The sequence below is a fragment of the Octopus bimaculoides genome, chromosome 20 (genome assembly GCF_001194135.2).
Source record: "Octopus bimaculoides isolate UCB-OBI-ISO-001 chromosome 20, ASM119413v2, whole genome shotgun sequence".
Classification (NCBI taxonomy): domain Eukaryota; kingdom Metazoa; phylum Mollusca; class Cephalopoda; order Octopoda; family Octopodidae; genus Octopus; species Octopus bimaculoides.
Window position 1 is genome coordinate 27,156,407 of NC_069000.1, and position 17,091 is coordinate 27,173,497.

The 17,091-nt window shown below is 36.0% G+C and overlaps 2 protein-coding genes across 5 annotated transcripts in view; one reads left to right on the forward strand and one right to left on the reverse strand.

Annotated features, from left to right (window-relative positions):
* Positions 1–8,364, forward strand: part of LOC106882107 (acylglycerol kinase, mitochondrial) — a 50,156-nt gene extending 41,792 nt beyond the window's left edge. For 2 of the 3 annotated variants that reach the window (XM_052975076.1, XM_052975078.1), the window contains 4 exons: positions 1,458–1,561; positions 2,257–2,324; positions 6,951–7,047; positions 8,034–8,364. In XM_052975076.1, the coding sequence (XP_052831036.1) occupies positions 1,458–1,561; positions 2,257–2,324; positions 6,951–7,047; positions 8,034–8,156 (392 nt within the window). In that variant the 3' untranslated portion in view covers positions 8,157–8,364. Of the gene's footprint in view, positions 1–1,457; positions 1,562–2,256; positions 2,325–6,950; positions 7,048–7,718; positions 7,909–8,033 lie in introns of those variants that run through there. The other variant, XM_052975077.1, reaches the window with a different exon arrangement.
* A 583-nt stretch (positions 8,365–8,947) lies between these two features.
* The window catches only part of LOC128250307 (zinc finger protein 271-like), a 14,714-nt gene continuing 6,570 nt past the window's right edge, over positions 8,948–17,091 (reverse strand). For both annotated transcript variants that reach the window (XM_052975074.1, XM_052975075.1), the window contains exon 2: positions 8,948–12,303. In XM_052975074.1, coding sequence (XP_052831034.1) covers positions 9,875–11,998 — 2,124 coding nt within the window. In that variant the 5' untranslated portion in view covers positions 11,999–12,303 and the 3' untranslated portion in view covers positions 8,948–9,874. The remainder of the gene's footprint in view (positions 12,304–17,091) is intronic.

The following is a 17,091-nucleotide window of genomic DNA, read 5'->3' on the forward strand; positions in this document are numbered from 1 at the left end:
CGAGCGAGATCGTTGCCAGTGCCCCCGGACTGGCTCTTGTGAGGGTGGCACATAAAAGACACCATTTCGAGCGTGGCCGTTGCCAGTACCGCCTGACTGGCCTTTGTGCGGGTGACACGTAAAAGCACCCACTACACTCTCTGAGTGGTTGGCGTTAGGAAGGGCATCCAGCTGTAGAAACTCTGCCAAATTAGATTGGAGCCTGGTGTTGCCATCCGGTTTCACCAGTCCTCAGTCAAATCGTCCAACCCATGCTAGCATGGAAAGTGGACGTTAAACGATGATGATGATGATGATGATGATGATGATGATGTCATAATTGCATTAGGAACTATCCCTAAAAGTTTGAAGAAATACGCATAAAACCTGGTTTAGTGCAGCTCCAGAAAACAGTATTATTAGGAACAACTAGGATACTTAGGAAGGTTCTTGGCATTTAAGGTTGCTTGTTGTAGTCTAATGTTAGGAATGTCTTTGGCAAAATTTGAACCCAGAAATGCTGCAAAGCATTTTGTCAAATGCTTTAAAATGATTCTGCCAGTCCACTGCACTAAAGTTTCAAACATTGGCACAAGGCTTGAAATATTGGAGGAGGTTGGGCGGCTGACAAAATTGTCCCTAGTTCTTGACTGGTGCTTTGTTTTATTGACCCTGGAGAGATGGAAAGCAAAGTTGACCTTGACTGGATTTCAACTTAAAATGTAAAAAACCAAAACAAATTTTGATTCTGCTAATTGTCCACTCTTAAATAGCAAAATAATTGTTTCTAAATAGACACAAGGTCTTAAAATTTTCTTTTTTTTTTATATCCTAGTATTTCATTTTATTGACAATAACAATATAATAATAATATGAAATAAAACTACAGCACATTAAAATTATATATATTTGTTCACTTCAATGACTCAGTAGGGAGCCTGTGCAAGAAATTATAGTCAGTTCCAATGGGGATATGGTTTGTAGATTCATGCCAATAAAGAATTAAATTTAATACTATGGTATCTATGTGCTATCTTAAAACAGGACTCAAAATTATGACTGTATTAGTACAGCATAGCTAAGGTTCAGACATGCCTCTGTGGTTAAGAAGTTCTCTTTGCAATTATATAATTTCAGATTCATTCCTACTATGCAGAAACTTCAGAAAGTGACTTCTCTCTTGGATTGATCAAAGCCTTGTGAGGATTGTAAAGAAGTGTGCCAAAGAGACCATTCTTGTTCTTGACTTGTTGACTTAATCAATTGTTTTGTTTAACAATACCACTTGTTTAACACTACCTATAGTGGAGATTATTCTATTGCATGCATTCAGAACTGGTGTCTAATTTGAGGAAAAACTTACTCCAACCAGTCCTAGAGGCTCTGAAAAGAATCATACTCATTGTCCTTCTTCCTCTAAGCCATGCTAAAAAAGAAAAAACATTTTTAATATTTTATTTGTATTTTATTTTTGATAGCTTATGTTGAAGAATATGAAATTGAAGACAAAGACTGGATCCAAGAGCAGATGTCTACTATTGAGTTGACTGTCACATCCAGTACTTATCAAACTGATAATTTGGTTAGTTTCTAGAGATTTCTTACTTTGTATTATTGTCTACATTGCACCATTTTTGTTATAAGAATATAATAACTGCTCTAGCAATTCAAGTATAAATGTATTTTCTGATCTGTCTGATCCATTCTGATATGAAAACAGTTTGGACTATTTTTATATCTGGGAATTTGTTTTGTATTTACTCCTGAATTTGAGGATGTTGTAGTATCCAGTCTTTCTTAGCTGGATACATTGAATTAATTAGATGAAGCTATTACTGTTTGCTTATCATCATCATCATTATCAATGCTTCTCTACACTAGCTTGAGTTTGTCAGGTCTGCAGTACAACATATTGCCAGTTGTCTGAGGTTCTCAACTGTGAGACCCAGCATCTTGATACCTGAACTCAAATCCGTAATTCTTCCAACATCTTCCTCTTCTACAAGTAGCCTTTGTCAATGGTGCATGGTATTGTTTTCACACAGAATTCATCATCCATTCATGTCACATTGACTATACAGTCATCTATCGTGCACATATTGACTGGTACCTTTCATGCTAAAACACTACTTCAGCTTATTGATAAAATAATACCAGACAACTGTTGGAATCAATTAAATCATCTACACCTCTTGCAAAATTTTTTGGCCTTGTGCCTATGTTATAAATTATTACTATTGTTCTTGTTTGACTGAGAATTTAAAAAAATTTTTCCAGGATGCAAGTATATTAGATATTGGCATTGGTCCTGCCTTACCAGAGAAAAGCTCAGTGATAAAAGAAGGGTAAGCATCTTCATTCAGTCATCTCACACTTTAGTGTTCTCTCAATTAGTTGGGGAAGTGGAGTTCTAAGCCTCTTGAACTCATCATATTAATTTGATAGTAATTCTGTATAGCTGTACAATAAGTAAGGGCGAGCATGTAAGCTGTACCTCAAAAATTCTGTAGAATCAAATGATTTAAAATTTTGCTACTCTCATGTTTAGTTATGAGTTACAAGTAGGGGATAAAGAATGAAAATAATTTTGATATTGAATTTGATTTTACATTTTTGTGTGTGATACTATCTTATCGTAAATATTTTTGATATTTTAGTATTTTTTAGTTATACCTGCTTTCTTAATAAATACAGTGTGCAAGAGGCATTTCAGGACATATTTGTTAATTTAATAAAACAACTCTAATCTAGCAAAAACCAAATGTATGCACCTGTTCTCCATATGTTTTCTTATATAATTATTCTATGAATTTGTCTTCAGCTTTGATGACCCTTCAATGCTGGACTGACATCATCTTGACAGTGATAGCCTTGCAAGAATGTTGATTAGTTTCCTTTCCAACAATATGAGCATAGTACTCTGTGGTATCTAAGTCTAGCGAGTTCGGATGCCTCAAGTTTGGTGTTGAATTATCATAAAAGTTGATATCCATTCTTGAGTTATGTGGGCTTTATGAAAAGATGCTGAGTCTTGTTGAAACACATGTCCTTCTATTGCATACTTCATCCATCTAGGAGCAACAGCATTAATTCAAGATCCTGTGGAAAGATGTGAAGTGACATGATATAACCTTCATTACTCACCACTCCTTAAAACCATTATAGTTGCTGGAAACTTAGTGTGCTTCACTCTGGAAACATCAGAAGGATCTGCTATTAACCATGTCATTTCTGTTATCGGAGACTTTTTGGTCTTGGTTGAAGTTTTTCCTGTGTCTTCATAGACATGAATTAGCCTATCCTCAGTACATATGACTTGTATTGAATCTCCTCATGCACTACCATTCTGATAGTCCACTCTGACATCTGAAATTCTTTGGCAACAGCCCTCATTGGTTTTCTGGAGTCATTATTGATAATGTTTAGAGCCCATTGGATGAATTGCAGTGTCCTTATAGTGTCCAAACTTTTAGAAGAAATGAAAACTTTTTAATTAATTCATTCAATTGTCCTCAGACACACCTAGCAGCCTGTATTATTTTCAGATTTTCACAGCTAACATGGTAACTCTCAGTGGCCCACCTAAATTTAAGAACTATATGTTATGTAAGGCTGCTTTCTAACAATCATAATTTTTCCAGTATTCTTACTGTGTCCCTTTAAATTAGTATGACCATCTTTCTTATATTATAATACTCAGTTCATTCATCTTTATTCCTTCACTCTACATGTCACACCTTCCAGACTCTCAGCCTAAACACTTTTCCCAATATTTCTTTACTAGAACTCCATCCTCATTTATGATTTCCAAAGCATTAACAGAAACGTAACTACATACATTAAGACAGTGAGTCCTTCACCTTCTTATTCCATTTCCAATATAATTTCCCTCACCATTCGAGCGTGACCAATGCCAGTACTGCTTGACTGGCACCCATGCTGGTGATACATAAAAATCACCATTCGAGCATGGTCAATGTCATATTGGTGGCATGTAAAAAGCACCCGCTACTCTCTCGGAGTGGTTGGTGTTAGGAAGGGCATCCAGGTGCAGCCTCCCAGCTTGCTAGTCCCCAATCAAATCCATGCCAGCTTGGAAAGCAGACGTTAAACAACGATGATGATAATGATGAAAATTAACAGAAGTAGGCTTACATTCAGAGGATAAATTAATCTCATATACATAGTTAAGTTGGTGTTAACATACTTATTGTGATGAGCATCAGAAAGCTTCATAATGAAAAATTATGAAAATATTCATGACTCATTGCCTTATTTTTCTCTATTCATTTTCTTTATGCTTAATTAAAATAAGATTTCTTTTAAGTTGAATGCGCTTTCTACTATGTACCACATAGCTTTAAAATTCACTTTTTCCTTTTTTACACTACAAATAGGTACAAGCGTGGCTGTGTGGTAAGAAGTTGCTTCCCTACTACATGGTTATAGGTTCAGTCCCACTGTATGGCACCTTGGGCAAGTGTCTTCTACTATAGCCTCAGGCCAACCAAAGCCTTTAAAGTGGATTTGGTTCAAAGAAGCCCCTTGTATATATATACATCTGTATCTTTGTGTCTGTCTCTCCATCATCGCTTGACAACCGGTGTTAGTGTGTTTATGTCTCCGTAACTTAGCGGTTCAGCAAAAGAGACCAAAAGAATAGTAGGCTTTAAAAAAATTAAGTCCTGGGGTCAATTTGTTCCACTAAAACCCTTCAAGTAAAAGAATAAAAGAACTAAGTCAAAGGAAGGGCAATGCCTATTATCCTTTTGAGGGTCTCCAAGACTGATGGATGGAAGTTGTTCTCAGACTGGAAAGCTGGCCTGTTTGTAACAAAGTGTATTACACTAAAAGTACCCAGAGGCCAGGTAGTGGTGTTAATTTTACCTCTTGTTGGGCTAAGGAGCCCTGTACTATGTTTGTTGTACAATGAAAAATTTGCAACCTCCTAATTCAGTAATCCAGAAAAGTCCTTCTCCTCACAATCTTGTGCCTGTGTTGAATACATATTTTTTATAACTGACATTGTAATCTATGATTTAATGCCTTTACCTTAATCCTTTTCATCCCCTCGATTGTCTCTTCCTTATCAGAGTTCCTACTGAACATTCATTCTTCTCTAGGACTGCATTTCTAGAAATACCTTTCTGTATTTTCCATTTAGTTACACAACTGAAAATTGAAATTGAACATAACTGCACTAACTTCACCCAGTTATTTCTCACTTAGCCCAGTTATTGAGGAGCTTTGAAAAGATTCCAAACATTGCTTTTCTACCTCTGACTTTTTTTGTTTTAAAGAACTCATTTGTAAGATTTAAGTTTTGGGGGTTTTTACTTCCTAATTCAATATAAAAGTATTGCCTATTAAACTAAACCAAATTTTCACTTTCAGCTAATGTGCTCTTCAATATTGAGTAGAATGTAACTTAGTTCATTTAGCTAAAGAATAATTATCAAGTATTTCAGAGAAAAAGTTACTTGTAATATAATATTTGCATCATTTCTTAGAAGATATTTGTCTTATAGTTGACAGAACAATAACTGGAGTGGGATGCTGACCTTAGAGCTTATTGTATTGTTTTGAATTCAAATTGTCCCAGCAGCTGCCTGAATGAGAATTTGTTGACTCTGTCCAAAATTTGTGATCATACACCTATGTTATAAATTTAGTGTGGCCCTTAATTAGAACTAGGTTTCCAGTTAATTGAGTCTATGATTTAGATTTGATAAGCAGTTGAAAACCAGTAATTTCATTCCACTTATATTGCCCATATGGCAGTTCCCATCTTGTGCATTGCAGAAAAATTCTGAAAGAGTTATGAAAACAAAACTCTTTTACTTTTGAAATATTTGATAAAATGTAAAATGTTCATGAACATGTTCAATAAGCCATTGGTAGGTAATAAGGACCACAATGCAACATTTACTGAAATCAAAGTCTCAGGAATATATTCACAAGAAAAATATTAAGTGTTGATGTATTAAATTTCTGGAAAATAGTTTTTTTATTTTTAAAAAATGTCATATAATTATTATCAAAATGGGTTGCTATAGTGTGAGGGTGAAAACTATTGTTGTGAAGTAAGCATAAGCATCCCTAAACTCACTATAAAAAGCAGCCAAACATCTTTCAAACAAGACTCTTCAGTTAAAAAAGAAAAAAGGAACATATTGGATAATTGCATTATTCAATATATATATGACAGGCTTTTCCGTTTCTTTTCAGTTCGACTCACAAAGATTTGGTGAGCCTGGGGTATATAGTAAAAGACATTTACCCAAGGTGCCACTGTAGGACTGAACCCAAGACAATGTGATTGGGAAACAAGCTTCTTAACCACATAGCAACACACACACACACATATATATAGTGTTCTACCCCTCTCACCTGCCAATTGCTAATTAACCTAGCCCACCTTTACCAACATCATTAGTGACTTCTATTGATGTATTTTCATCTAATTATTCAGTTATCAACTCTGATTCTAACTATGATCATCCATATTTTCTCCCCAACGTGTATTTATGACTACATTATCTAATGCAACTTTACCTTTTTAATTTGGTTGGGTATTGTTTGAGGATGATTTAGTACTGCTTTTTATGAAAGGTTGAAGGACCTTTTTGAGAATCTCTCATGGATTTGTATTTATTTACTATGCTTTTTATTCCCATTTGTGATAGTTTGATATTATTTAAATCCTTGCTCATATGAATCAGTTTTTTTTTTAACAAATTCCTGAAGAATTAATTGTTGTGTGAGAGAGAGGGGGAGAGATGAATAGATTGCTAATCTGTACAGGTGTGATACTTGTGCTAAGTGTCAGTACTTGAAGTCGAATAGAGTGACGTCCCTTGTCTAATTATTACATAATCGCCTAACTCTTGACAATTGCTACAATCCAGTACATTTGCAGTTTATCTCTGATTTTTAACTAATTGTTTTTGATTTATATTTTTTTCATATAGATGGTCCAGAGCTAAACATAGACGTTTAAAGCTTGGCAGTCAGGAAAATAACCATTTAAAGGCACACAAATTGAAGTTATCTCCTGAAATTGAAGAGGTAAATAGCCTACATAAGACTGATTTTATGTCTGTTGCTGCTGAACTTTGACATGCAGATAATTGAATAAGTATGATTTGATCTTAAATATATTGGCTAATATACATAGGAGAGACAGCTACAACTTCTAGGTAAAGAGATGCCATAGCTTGATTGGTTTAGTCGGCTAAAAATAAAATAATTGTAGAAGAATGTATATTAGAAGCTGGAGTTGGCAGATGAGACCTAAAAAATGTTGGATCTCATAAATGAAACACAGTCTAAAGCTGCATGGAGATATGTTGTTTTAACAAATCCATACAAATATTATCCATATGAAAGAAACACTATTGAATTGTATGCCAATGTATTGCAACATATGTAAAAGAGACAGTATTAAGCTGTTCGGTGATATGTTTTATTAACAGACCTAAACAAACATGTGTGTAAAAGTAATAGCATTAAGCTGTATGGTGATGTTTTTCAGCAGACCCACAGTAACATGAAAAAGATAGTATGAAAGAGATGCAGCATTAAGCTGTATGGAGATATGTTGTATTAACAGATCTAAACAAACACTATCTGTATAAAAGAAACAGCATTAAGCTATATATATTGTACAACTTTGCCATACAAACATAATCTGAATGAAAGACAGTATCATATTGTATGGAGATATGTTGTATTTGCAGACCTAAATAAACATTATTATGAAAGACACTGTATAGGAATATACCACACAAACATCTGTATAAAAGAGACACAGCATTGAACTGTAAGGAAAACTCTGTACATTCAGATCATTCAGTCTGGGAATCAGTTCACCAGTCTAAGAGAGCTTACAAAGGTCATGGGTACTGTCCCTCATCCTCTGTATAACTGCCTAGAAAAACAAGAAGCAGAAAGAGGTTTGAAGCTTTTAAATATTTTTATGTTAGTTGACAAGGATGAATGAGGGAAGTTTATTATAATGTAAGTTAAATTATTTATGTTTCTTTTGCATAAAGGGTGAAGAACTTTGGTACAATGTAGATGGAGAAGCTTTTGAAGCACGGCCAATTGAGATTAGCATTATTAAGAAGCAACTGCAGATGTTTCATCCTCCTGAGTCGGTTATCTCATATATATAGACCTATTGCAAATATTTTGGATAATGAACATTTTTGCTGGTATTTTTCTTCATTATGATGACAGATAAACCATAGCAAGAAAAGATGATAGAGAGAAATCTAGAAGTCTGGTGCAATCTGTTGTATGCATGTGAAAATACATCATTTTTATCACGAACTCACAATTCTCTCTAACTAGAAGATAAATTTGACTTGTTATATATATATATATATGTTGTTGTTTGTTTTTTTGTTTTAAATGCTCCTGCATTTAAATGATTGATTGAAACTCTATATACATGCATGCTTGCACTCATTTATTTATACTCAAACACAGATATTCGTACAATTCAAAAATATTTATTACAACTATCTCTATAACATTCATGCATATATATATATATGGAAGTGAGGCTAATTTGACCAGTCACAAATCTCACACTTATAAATATTCTTTCACCACACTCAAGGAAGACAGTGTACTACACTGATATTTTCAAGTTCATATGCAGCAGGGTAGTTACAGCAGTTGTATTAATAGTAATAGGCCAATGGTCAGACTAACACAACACTAATTCTGGCTAGAACTTTCAGTCCTAATTTTGACAGATCTTATCTGTATTATAAATTGGGCTGTTAGGATGAATTTGTGTGAATTCATGTCAGAAATAGAGTTGAAGAGGAAAATGAAACAGATTACCTAGATGAACCAAAATATAAACAAATCAAACACAAATCAGTATTTAAAATAGATAGGCTAAATGCACACACGCAATACATACACACGCACAGAATTTTTAAAAAGAAAACAGTTGGATTTTTGTTTGGTTCTTTTTTTTTGTTGGTTTTTTTTTTTACATATTTATTACAACAGCAGGAGGGGTGTGAGGGATGTACCTAGTCATCACACCAAGCACTGCAGAGTGACTTAGCAATTACACAAGGATCCCAAGTGAAAACCAAAATCTGAAGATTTACAACATAACAGCCGGACAGTTTAACTTTCTGCACAACAGTACAATGTAGTGAACATCTATCTGTCAAGACAAGAATGAGGGGGGGAAAAAATTTTAAGAAATAGTGAAGTTCCTTGGTTTATTTTTCATCTCTCTGATCTAAAATTTTTCTTTTTGTTTTATGATGTTTTTTCTTTAAATTTTTATCTTAATCATCAGTCATGATCATTTAACATATTCAAATTAATAGTTCAGTTTCAATTTTCTAGAAACTTCTCAATGTATGAGCACACCCTGACAGTAGTATTATCACAAGTGTAATGGACAAATCTACTCAGATTACACCTACAAATCACAGGTATGATTGGTGAAACACAAGATTTTATTGTGAGGTTCATGTCATGTGTTTTAGGCACCCAGTATCCATCAAATTATTTCTCTGCACAAAGCCATCTTCACAGAATGCCAATTACTGTATTCTCTTTCTTCATCATTACAGTGAGCCTCAGATTGTGAATTTGTGGAACACCATCTAATCAGAACCCTTTTAAATTTTTCTTTGTTTAAAAAAAAAAATTACAAAATATAACTTGGTGCAACTACAGCACACCTAAAACAGACATGAAAAGTGAGAAATGTATGACCAGTACACATGTTTGTTGTGGTTATACTTGGTCTACACATAATTGCAACACAATAGAAAAAAATGGTCATAATAGCAGAACATGTTGAAATGACTTCCACTCTCTGCTGAGCTTCATGTTGATCAGGCCAATTCACTAGTTATCCGTAACCATAGGGAAGGTCACAGTCATATGATCCAGGACTACGGCTTTTTTCAACATAATCTGTAGGGAGAGTTGTTACAGTTGGTTTGATATACATATTGCCTTTACATGTGAATGTGCACAACTCTGAGCCTTTACGTTTGGTGTCTCTCATTGTAGCAGGAATATGGACAGTATGTGGTACCAATGAGGGGGCAGTGGTGATTGCAGGGGACGGTGGTGGCTGGTGTGCAGTGACAGTGTTGGCATCTCTGTCTGGGAGGTAAAGTTTGATATCCATGTCACATTCAAACAGGTTTGGTTTGCTGATCTCAACAGCTGTTCCATCTTTGTGTCGAACTGCTGCCTGGCTGTTTGATACCAACTGATCAACTACTGCTAATTCTGCGCTCATAGCCCTCTCCAGCTGAACTGGAGGTGGTGCTGCTGTGGCATTTGTGAATACACTGGGTTCACAAGTACGTAGACTCACTAAACATGCCCTACTTGTTTTAGGAAGTGTACTACTATCAAACATAGAGTTGCCAGTGATAATTGTGTCGCCACAATGATAGGTGGCACTTACAACTGTAGCAGTTGGGTCACCTGGCTTTGAGTTGGTCGGTAAATCAGCAGTAATAGCACCAGGTTCAGCTGTTGAAATGTAAGTGTGCACAACAGAGGAATCGGAGGCAGGAGTACACAGAACTTTGCATGTTTTCTCTCCATGGTTTGATGCCTGTTCTGAAATTTGCAGATCAACTTGCAGAGGTTTGTAACTTTGATCAATGCTTTGACCTTCAACAGTAGCATTATCACAAACTCCAGAAGGTGGATCACTGCAGCAGCGTAGGGTAGTGGTGAGCTCCAGTTTTTTATCAGTGTCTGTATCAATCTGTGGTGAGTATCCATTTCTTCCATTTGTCACAGCTGTTGCATTGTTTGCTGCATCACATGCATCTAAGTGTTGTTCATTTTTACAACAAGTAGCTAAATCTGCAGCTAATTCCATGCTTGTATCTGTATCAGTTGACTGAATCTTTTCCCGTAGTGCACCAGCTGCAATAGTTTTAAACAAATCACTATCATCTTTGAAGCAGGACGGTGTTAGTACATCGCAAACTGCAGCATGAGATGCCGTCGTCTTGACACCATTAGGATCTTGCAACTCTTCCCAGAATTTATCTACTTCTGGGAACACAAGTGCTCGTTGCCGCGTGTGAAATTTGAGATGCTGGCATAAGTTTCTATGTCTGGTGAATGTTTTGTCACAGAATCTGCACCTATAAGGTTCCTCACCTGTGTGTTCTTTGAGATGTTCCATCAGTCGCGTTGCTTTAGAAAAACATTTATTGCAATATTCGCATTCATATGGGTTATCTCGATGTAATTGCATATGTTCATCAAGGAGGCTTTGCAGAGGAAATGGTTTGTCACAGAAGTCACATTTGCAGAAATTTTCACGCGTATGTACCTGAATGTGACGGGTTAACAGTGAAGACTGGGGGAATCTTTTGTCACAAAAATCACATTTATAAGGCCTTTCGCCTGTGTGTACACGCTGATGAATCTCAAGTGAGTTAGATTGTGAGAACCTTTTGTCACAGAACTTACATGCATATGGCTTTTCGCCAGTGTGAGTGCGAGTGTGTTTGACAAGTTGTGATGACTGCACAAAGTCTTTTGAGCAAAACTTACATTTGTAGTTCTTCTCGCCCTTATGGATTTTTATGTGCCTTCGCAATGAACTTGATTGCGCAAACCGTTGCTGACATAAGTGACACTGGTGCGGCTGCTCACCCGTGTGGATCTTCAGGTGCACACTGAGGCTGCCCACTTGGACGAAACGCTTGTCACACAGATGACATTTGTAAGGCTTCTCTCCAGTGTGGGTTCGCTGGTGCACATGGAGGCTGCCCGATTGTGAAAAGCCGCGTTGACACACCCCACACAAGTAAGGTTTCTCACCTGTGTGAGTGCGGAGGTGCGTTGTCAGATTACAAGACTTGGGAAACTCCTTCGCACAAAACTGGCACTTGAACGACTTGGTGTTGCCAGAGTTGGATGTTGGTACATTACCACTGCTAATTTGCTCACTAACTGCAAGGGCATTTACTGCTAGTCGTGCTGCACTCGTCATGATTATTTTAAATGCAGTTAAGAGATCTGTTAGTTCAGCTAGTGAATACAATATTTAGCAGTAGTGCACCAATCTACTACACTTTGCTCTGCAAAACTGCTGCTATTCACCTGTTAACAGGTGTGTTTTGTGATAAGCAAACTTGCAGGATCCATGGTGTTATAAGTTAAGATAAAATTAGAGTGAGTAGTTTTAGTTGGACCTCGATCTGCACAGCATCTTACTTCAAGGAGTTGACCATCACATATGGCAAACAGTTCTCCTCTTCCTGGTGACATAATGCTTCCATTAAGATCAGGAATCATCTACAACAATAAAAATGAGGTTTAAGACAAAGTTATTTAAATAAAGAAGACTAAGACTAAATTGTCTTTTTTTAATATACATAATTTAAACATTAATCAAAAGAATGATGTCTTAATTCAATAATACACACATCTGATAAACAAGTGAAAATAAGTTATAAATATTTTTGAACTTTTTTAAATATTTCCTACTGTAAGAAATAATTGTATAGTTCTACAAATCTAGGCTTTTGGAGAAATTCTCAGAACAGGGGTTTTGCTAATTAATGAAGTGAAGTAGTAATTTTATTTCAGTTTAGAGTACAATACAATATCTATGGTGGGATAAGAACTTTATTAGACTAACTCCAAAGGTAACACACCATCCAGCTCTCTATCATGTTAATAGTCAAACAGCAACATGATTTTCAATTCCTGGCTATTGCTATTCTTTTTCACTCAGAATAAATGCCCAAATATCACAAAATCTTATTTCCTAACTCTACAGTTCAGGGATGGTGGTTATTGACTCAGTTCGTAACTAATCCAAATACGATTCAGATATAGTATATGAAGGATGATATCATCCAGTGTATTTTTTCATTTTGTTTTAAAACCATGTATAGGCTGCCGTAACTTGTCAACTATCTATATCATAAAATCAATATTAAACATTATATAGACCAATATGGCTTTACACTGTCTTCAATCTACTAGAAAAGGCAGCTAGATTTTCCTCTAAACACACCTTATGGGTTTTTTTTTAAATAAAGACATTGGATAATGTACTCCAGGATACTGTCTTTGTAAAAATACAGGAATATCAGATTTGAAATATAGTCCAATATAGTTCCAGTACAGAACATTTGAATAAAAGACAGGATGGTCAAAATTGGAGAGCATTTGATCATAAATCTGGTCAATCAAAGCTGACCTGAGGTTTAACAATAACAACTAGAGGTATTATTCATTGATAAGATGGGTAAGTTCAAATCATTGTGTCATGCAACCAAGCTTTTTGGCATGGCTGAAAGAAAAGAGAAACTGAATCTAATCTTAAAAAAACTTCAAACAGAAGCAACAATAAAATACTCATTTCAGATTTATCATACTAGACAAATGATTACAGAGTGAGAATTCATGAATTCTTGTTCAATGCTCGATAATTCTGAGGTAAAATCTTGACTTTCATCCCCACAACTGTCAACCAAGTACTATTTGTTATTCAGCACTGATTCCTCAAACCTATGATCCAGTATCTTTATATACAAAGGACTACACTGTCCAATGTGCTCTTACTTCTTTTAAACCATTTGTTTGTTTTACATCCATTTTTCCATGTTAGCAGGAGTTAGATAAATATATATTACAGAGACGCTCTTTTAACAATTAAATGTCTTTCAGATCACTAACCCTAACCTGTTTCTCAAGTAAATTTATTTCACTTATCTTGGAAAGGGGAAAGGAAAGTTAAGACCATTGGAAAAATGGGCTTTGTACAGTTTCTAAAAATTCACTCATAAAGCATTAGTCAGCCCTGGGCTATATTAGAAGGCTACAGCAGAAGATACTGATGGGATAGAACCTGAAACCATGTGGTTGAACTTTTCAACCACACAGATTTGGCTGTCATTTCTAGCAGATCAAGTGACTGCTTAGAAGCTCTCTCATTGATTCAATAAATTACAAGTTGCACATTAAAGTCAAAACCACTAAACCATTTACCTTCCTATTATAGAAAAGAGCTTATACCTAAATCAGAGGAATTACTATTATCTCCCAATATCAAATTTTATGTACTATACCAGCAGTCTTAAAGCTCTAATGGTGGCTTTTTGAAAGAAGTCTGCATTTCACATAATAAGATACATTTTTGTTGATTACATAGTATCTATTCATTACAGTGACAATTTACAATTTATATTTCTAACTTTACTACTTATAATTACATTTTCTCAATAAATATAATTAGATTTTCCTTTTAATTTAAAATAGATTTTCTTTAAAGTGACCATATTAGATTAATTTACAATAACTCAATTAATTAGGAAGAGAGTTAGTGTAGATGAGATACAGTTCAGATTTGTGCCAGGCAGGAGCATGATTGATGCTATATTCCTGTGTATGCAACTGCAGGAGAAATATCTAGCCAAAAATAAACCCTTGTACCTGGCTTTTGTCGACATGGAGAAAGCCTTTGACAGAGTTCCCCTGTGCCCTTATCTGGTGGTCAATGTGAAAGCTATAGGTAGATGAGGGGCTGGTGAGAGCTGTACAAGCCATGTACAGGGATGCTGTCTGTAAGGTGAAGATTAGCAATGAGTATAGCAATAAATTCAGGGTACAAGTAAGGGTTCATCAAGGATCAGTCCCTCAGCCCCCTCTTCATCGTAGTCCTCCAAGCAATAACAGGAATTTAAGACAAGCTGCCCCTGGGAGTTTCTCTATGCTGATGACCATGTTCTTATAGCCCAATCACTACCAAAACTAGAGAAGAAATTTCAGGCATGGAAGCAAGGTCTAGACTCAAAGGACCTTAGAGTTAATCTAGCAAAAATTAAAGTCTTAGTAAATAAGAGAGCAGACAAATCACAAATCCCTTCACGTAGATGGTCCTACATAGGTAGTAACTCGATAAGATGTACCCGGTGTAAGCTATGGACACATAGGTGCAGCAATATTGGAGGAAGGTTAACAGGGAAAATAATTTTTGTGTGTAGAAGGTGCACAGGTACAATTAACACCAAAAATGTACAGAAAATAGACTCCATCAGGGAAAATAGACACCAGCAGGGAAAACTAGAAGTAGTTGATAGCTTCCATTACCTAAGTGACCAAGGCAGTAATGGAGGTGGATGCTCTGAGAGCGTAGCTGCTAGAATAAGAATAGGCTGGGCAAAGTTCAGAGAGCTCCTATTGCTGTTGGTAATAAAGGGCCTCTCCTTCAGAATGAAAGGCAGATTGTATGATGCCTGTGTGCGAGGCTGTGACCACCAAGGACATGCAAAGGCTTGAAAGAAATGAAGCTAGTATGCTTCACTGGATGTGCAATGTCAGTGTGCATGCACAACAGTGTAAGCATCTTGAGAGAAAAATTGGGCATAAGAGGCATCAGATGTGATGTGCAAGAGAGTCGACTGTGCTGATATGGTCATTTGATACATATGGATGAGGACAGGTGTGTGGAGAAGTGCCAATCTCTAATGGTGGAAGGAACCTGTGGAAGAGGTAGACTCAGGAAGATATGGGACAAGGTGGTGAAGCATGATCTTTGAACAGAGGCAATGACAAGTGACTAAGACCTTTGGTGATATGCCATGGTCAAGAAAACCCGTCAAGCTAAGTGAAATCACAGTCATGGCTGATGCCAGTGTTGCATAACTAGCACTTGTGCCAGGGGCACATAAAAAGTACCCTTCAAACATTGGACGATATGCTATGCTAAAGAAGACCCATCAAGCCAAGTGAAATTGTAGTCATGGCCAATGCCAATGTCAAGTAACTTGCACCCATGCCGGTAGCATGTAAAAAGCATCCACTACACTCTGTGTAAAAAGCACCTACTACACTGAGTTGTTGGCATTAGGAAAACCATCCAGCTGTAGAAATCATGCCAAATCAGTGCAGCTTACCAGTTTTCAGTCAAACCCTCCAACCCATAAATGACATTGATGATAATGATCTTTCAAAGATACTCTGCTCATGCTAAAACACAAATGCGTTAAAGTCACAGTAGAGTCATTTCTTTGAATAATCAATAAACTGACATCAGAAGGCTGACTTTGCTAAAATTCATAGAAACTCTGTTATTTAGAAAACTTTTGAACACCATTGTATATAAGAAAATTGTCTTCCAAATGAATATTCCAAAGACAGTCACAATACTGTGCTAAAGGCTACTGAAGAAAGGAAAAAGAAACTACATAGTAAATTATGGTTCCAAATTATGCCTGGGTACATAATGACTGTGTGGTTAAGAAGTTCATTTTGCAACCATGTGTCACTAGATTTGATCCAATTGTACAGGACCTTGGGCAAGTGCTTCTACTACATCCACAGATTGCCTAATATCTTGTGAATGGAACTATGCACAAGCTCATTGTGTATGTGTGTATCACCATCATCATCATCGTTTAAAATGGAGCTGGCCACCTGGGAGCTGCTAGACTCCAACTGTCTGTTATAGCATGGTTTCTACAGCTGGATGCCCTTCCTAATACCAACCATTTAACAGAGTGCTGGGTGCATTAACACAGCACTGGCATGGATGCGTTAACACAGCACCAGCATGGGGATTTTTAATGTGTCATTGGTATCTGAAAGGACAAGTCTGTATGTGTGGAAGACAGAGATTTTACTTAGCTTGACATGTTGTATCAAGTACAGCAAATGGCCAGAACAAGACGAAAACGTTTTGATATTATTTCTTCACTATTACATGTGTTTCATTTGCTAGTAAAAATTACAAAGCTTTATATGCTAGAGAAAGATGTAAGAGATTTCCTATTAAAAGTTCTTCAGACAGAGAACAAATGATACTCTGATTTCTTAGCAAGTGAAAGGTGTCATAGTGTATAAAAAATACCAAAAAATTTTCCAACTTCCTGTTTTGTTATATCAAAAATTCTGCAGAGGATATTTCCAAAATTTTCGACTCTTATATATAATTGGCATCAATGTAACAATGCCATCTACATACTAGATTGTAATACCAGATGTGCTTCAGCAGAACATGGCTTGGGTTTCACCCTATCTACATTATATATATATATATATAATCATAAATATATAGGGCTTAGCATGAGATGC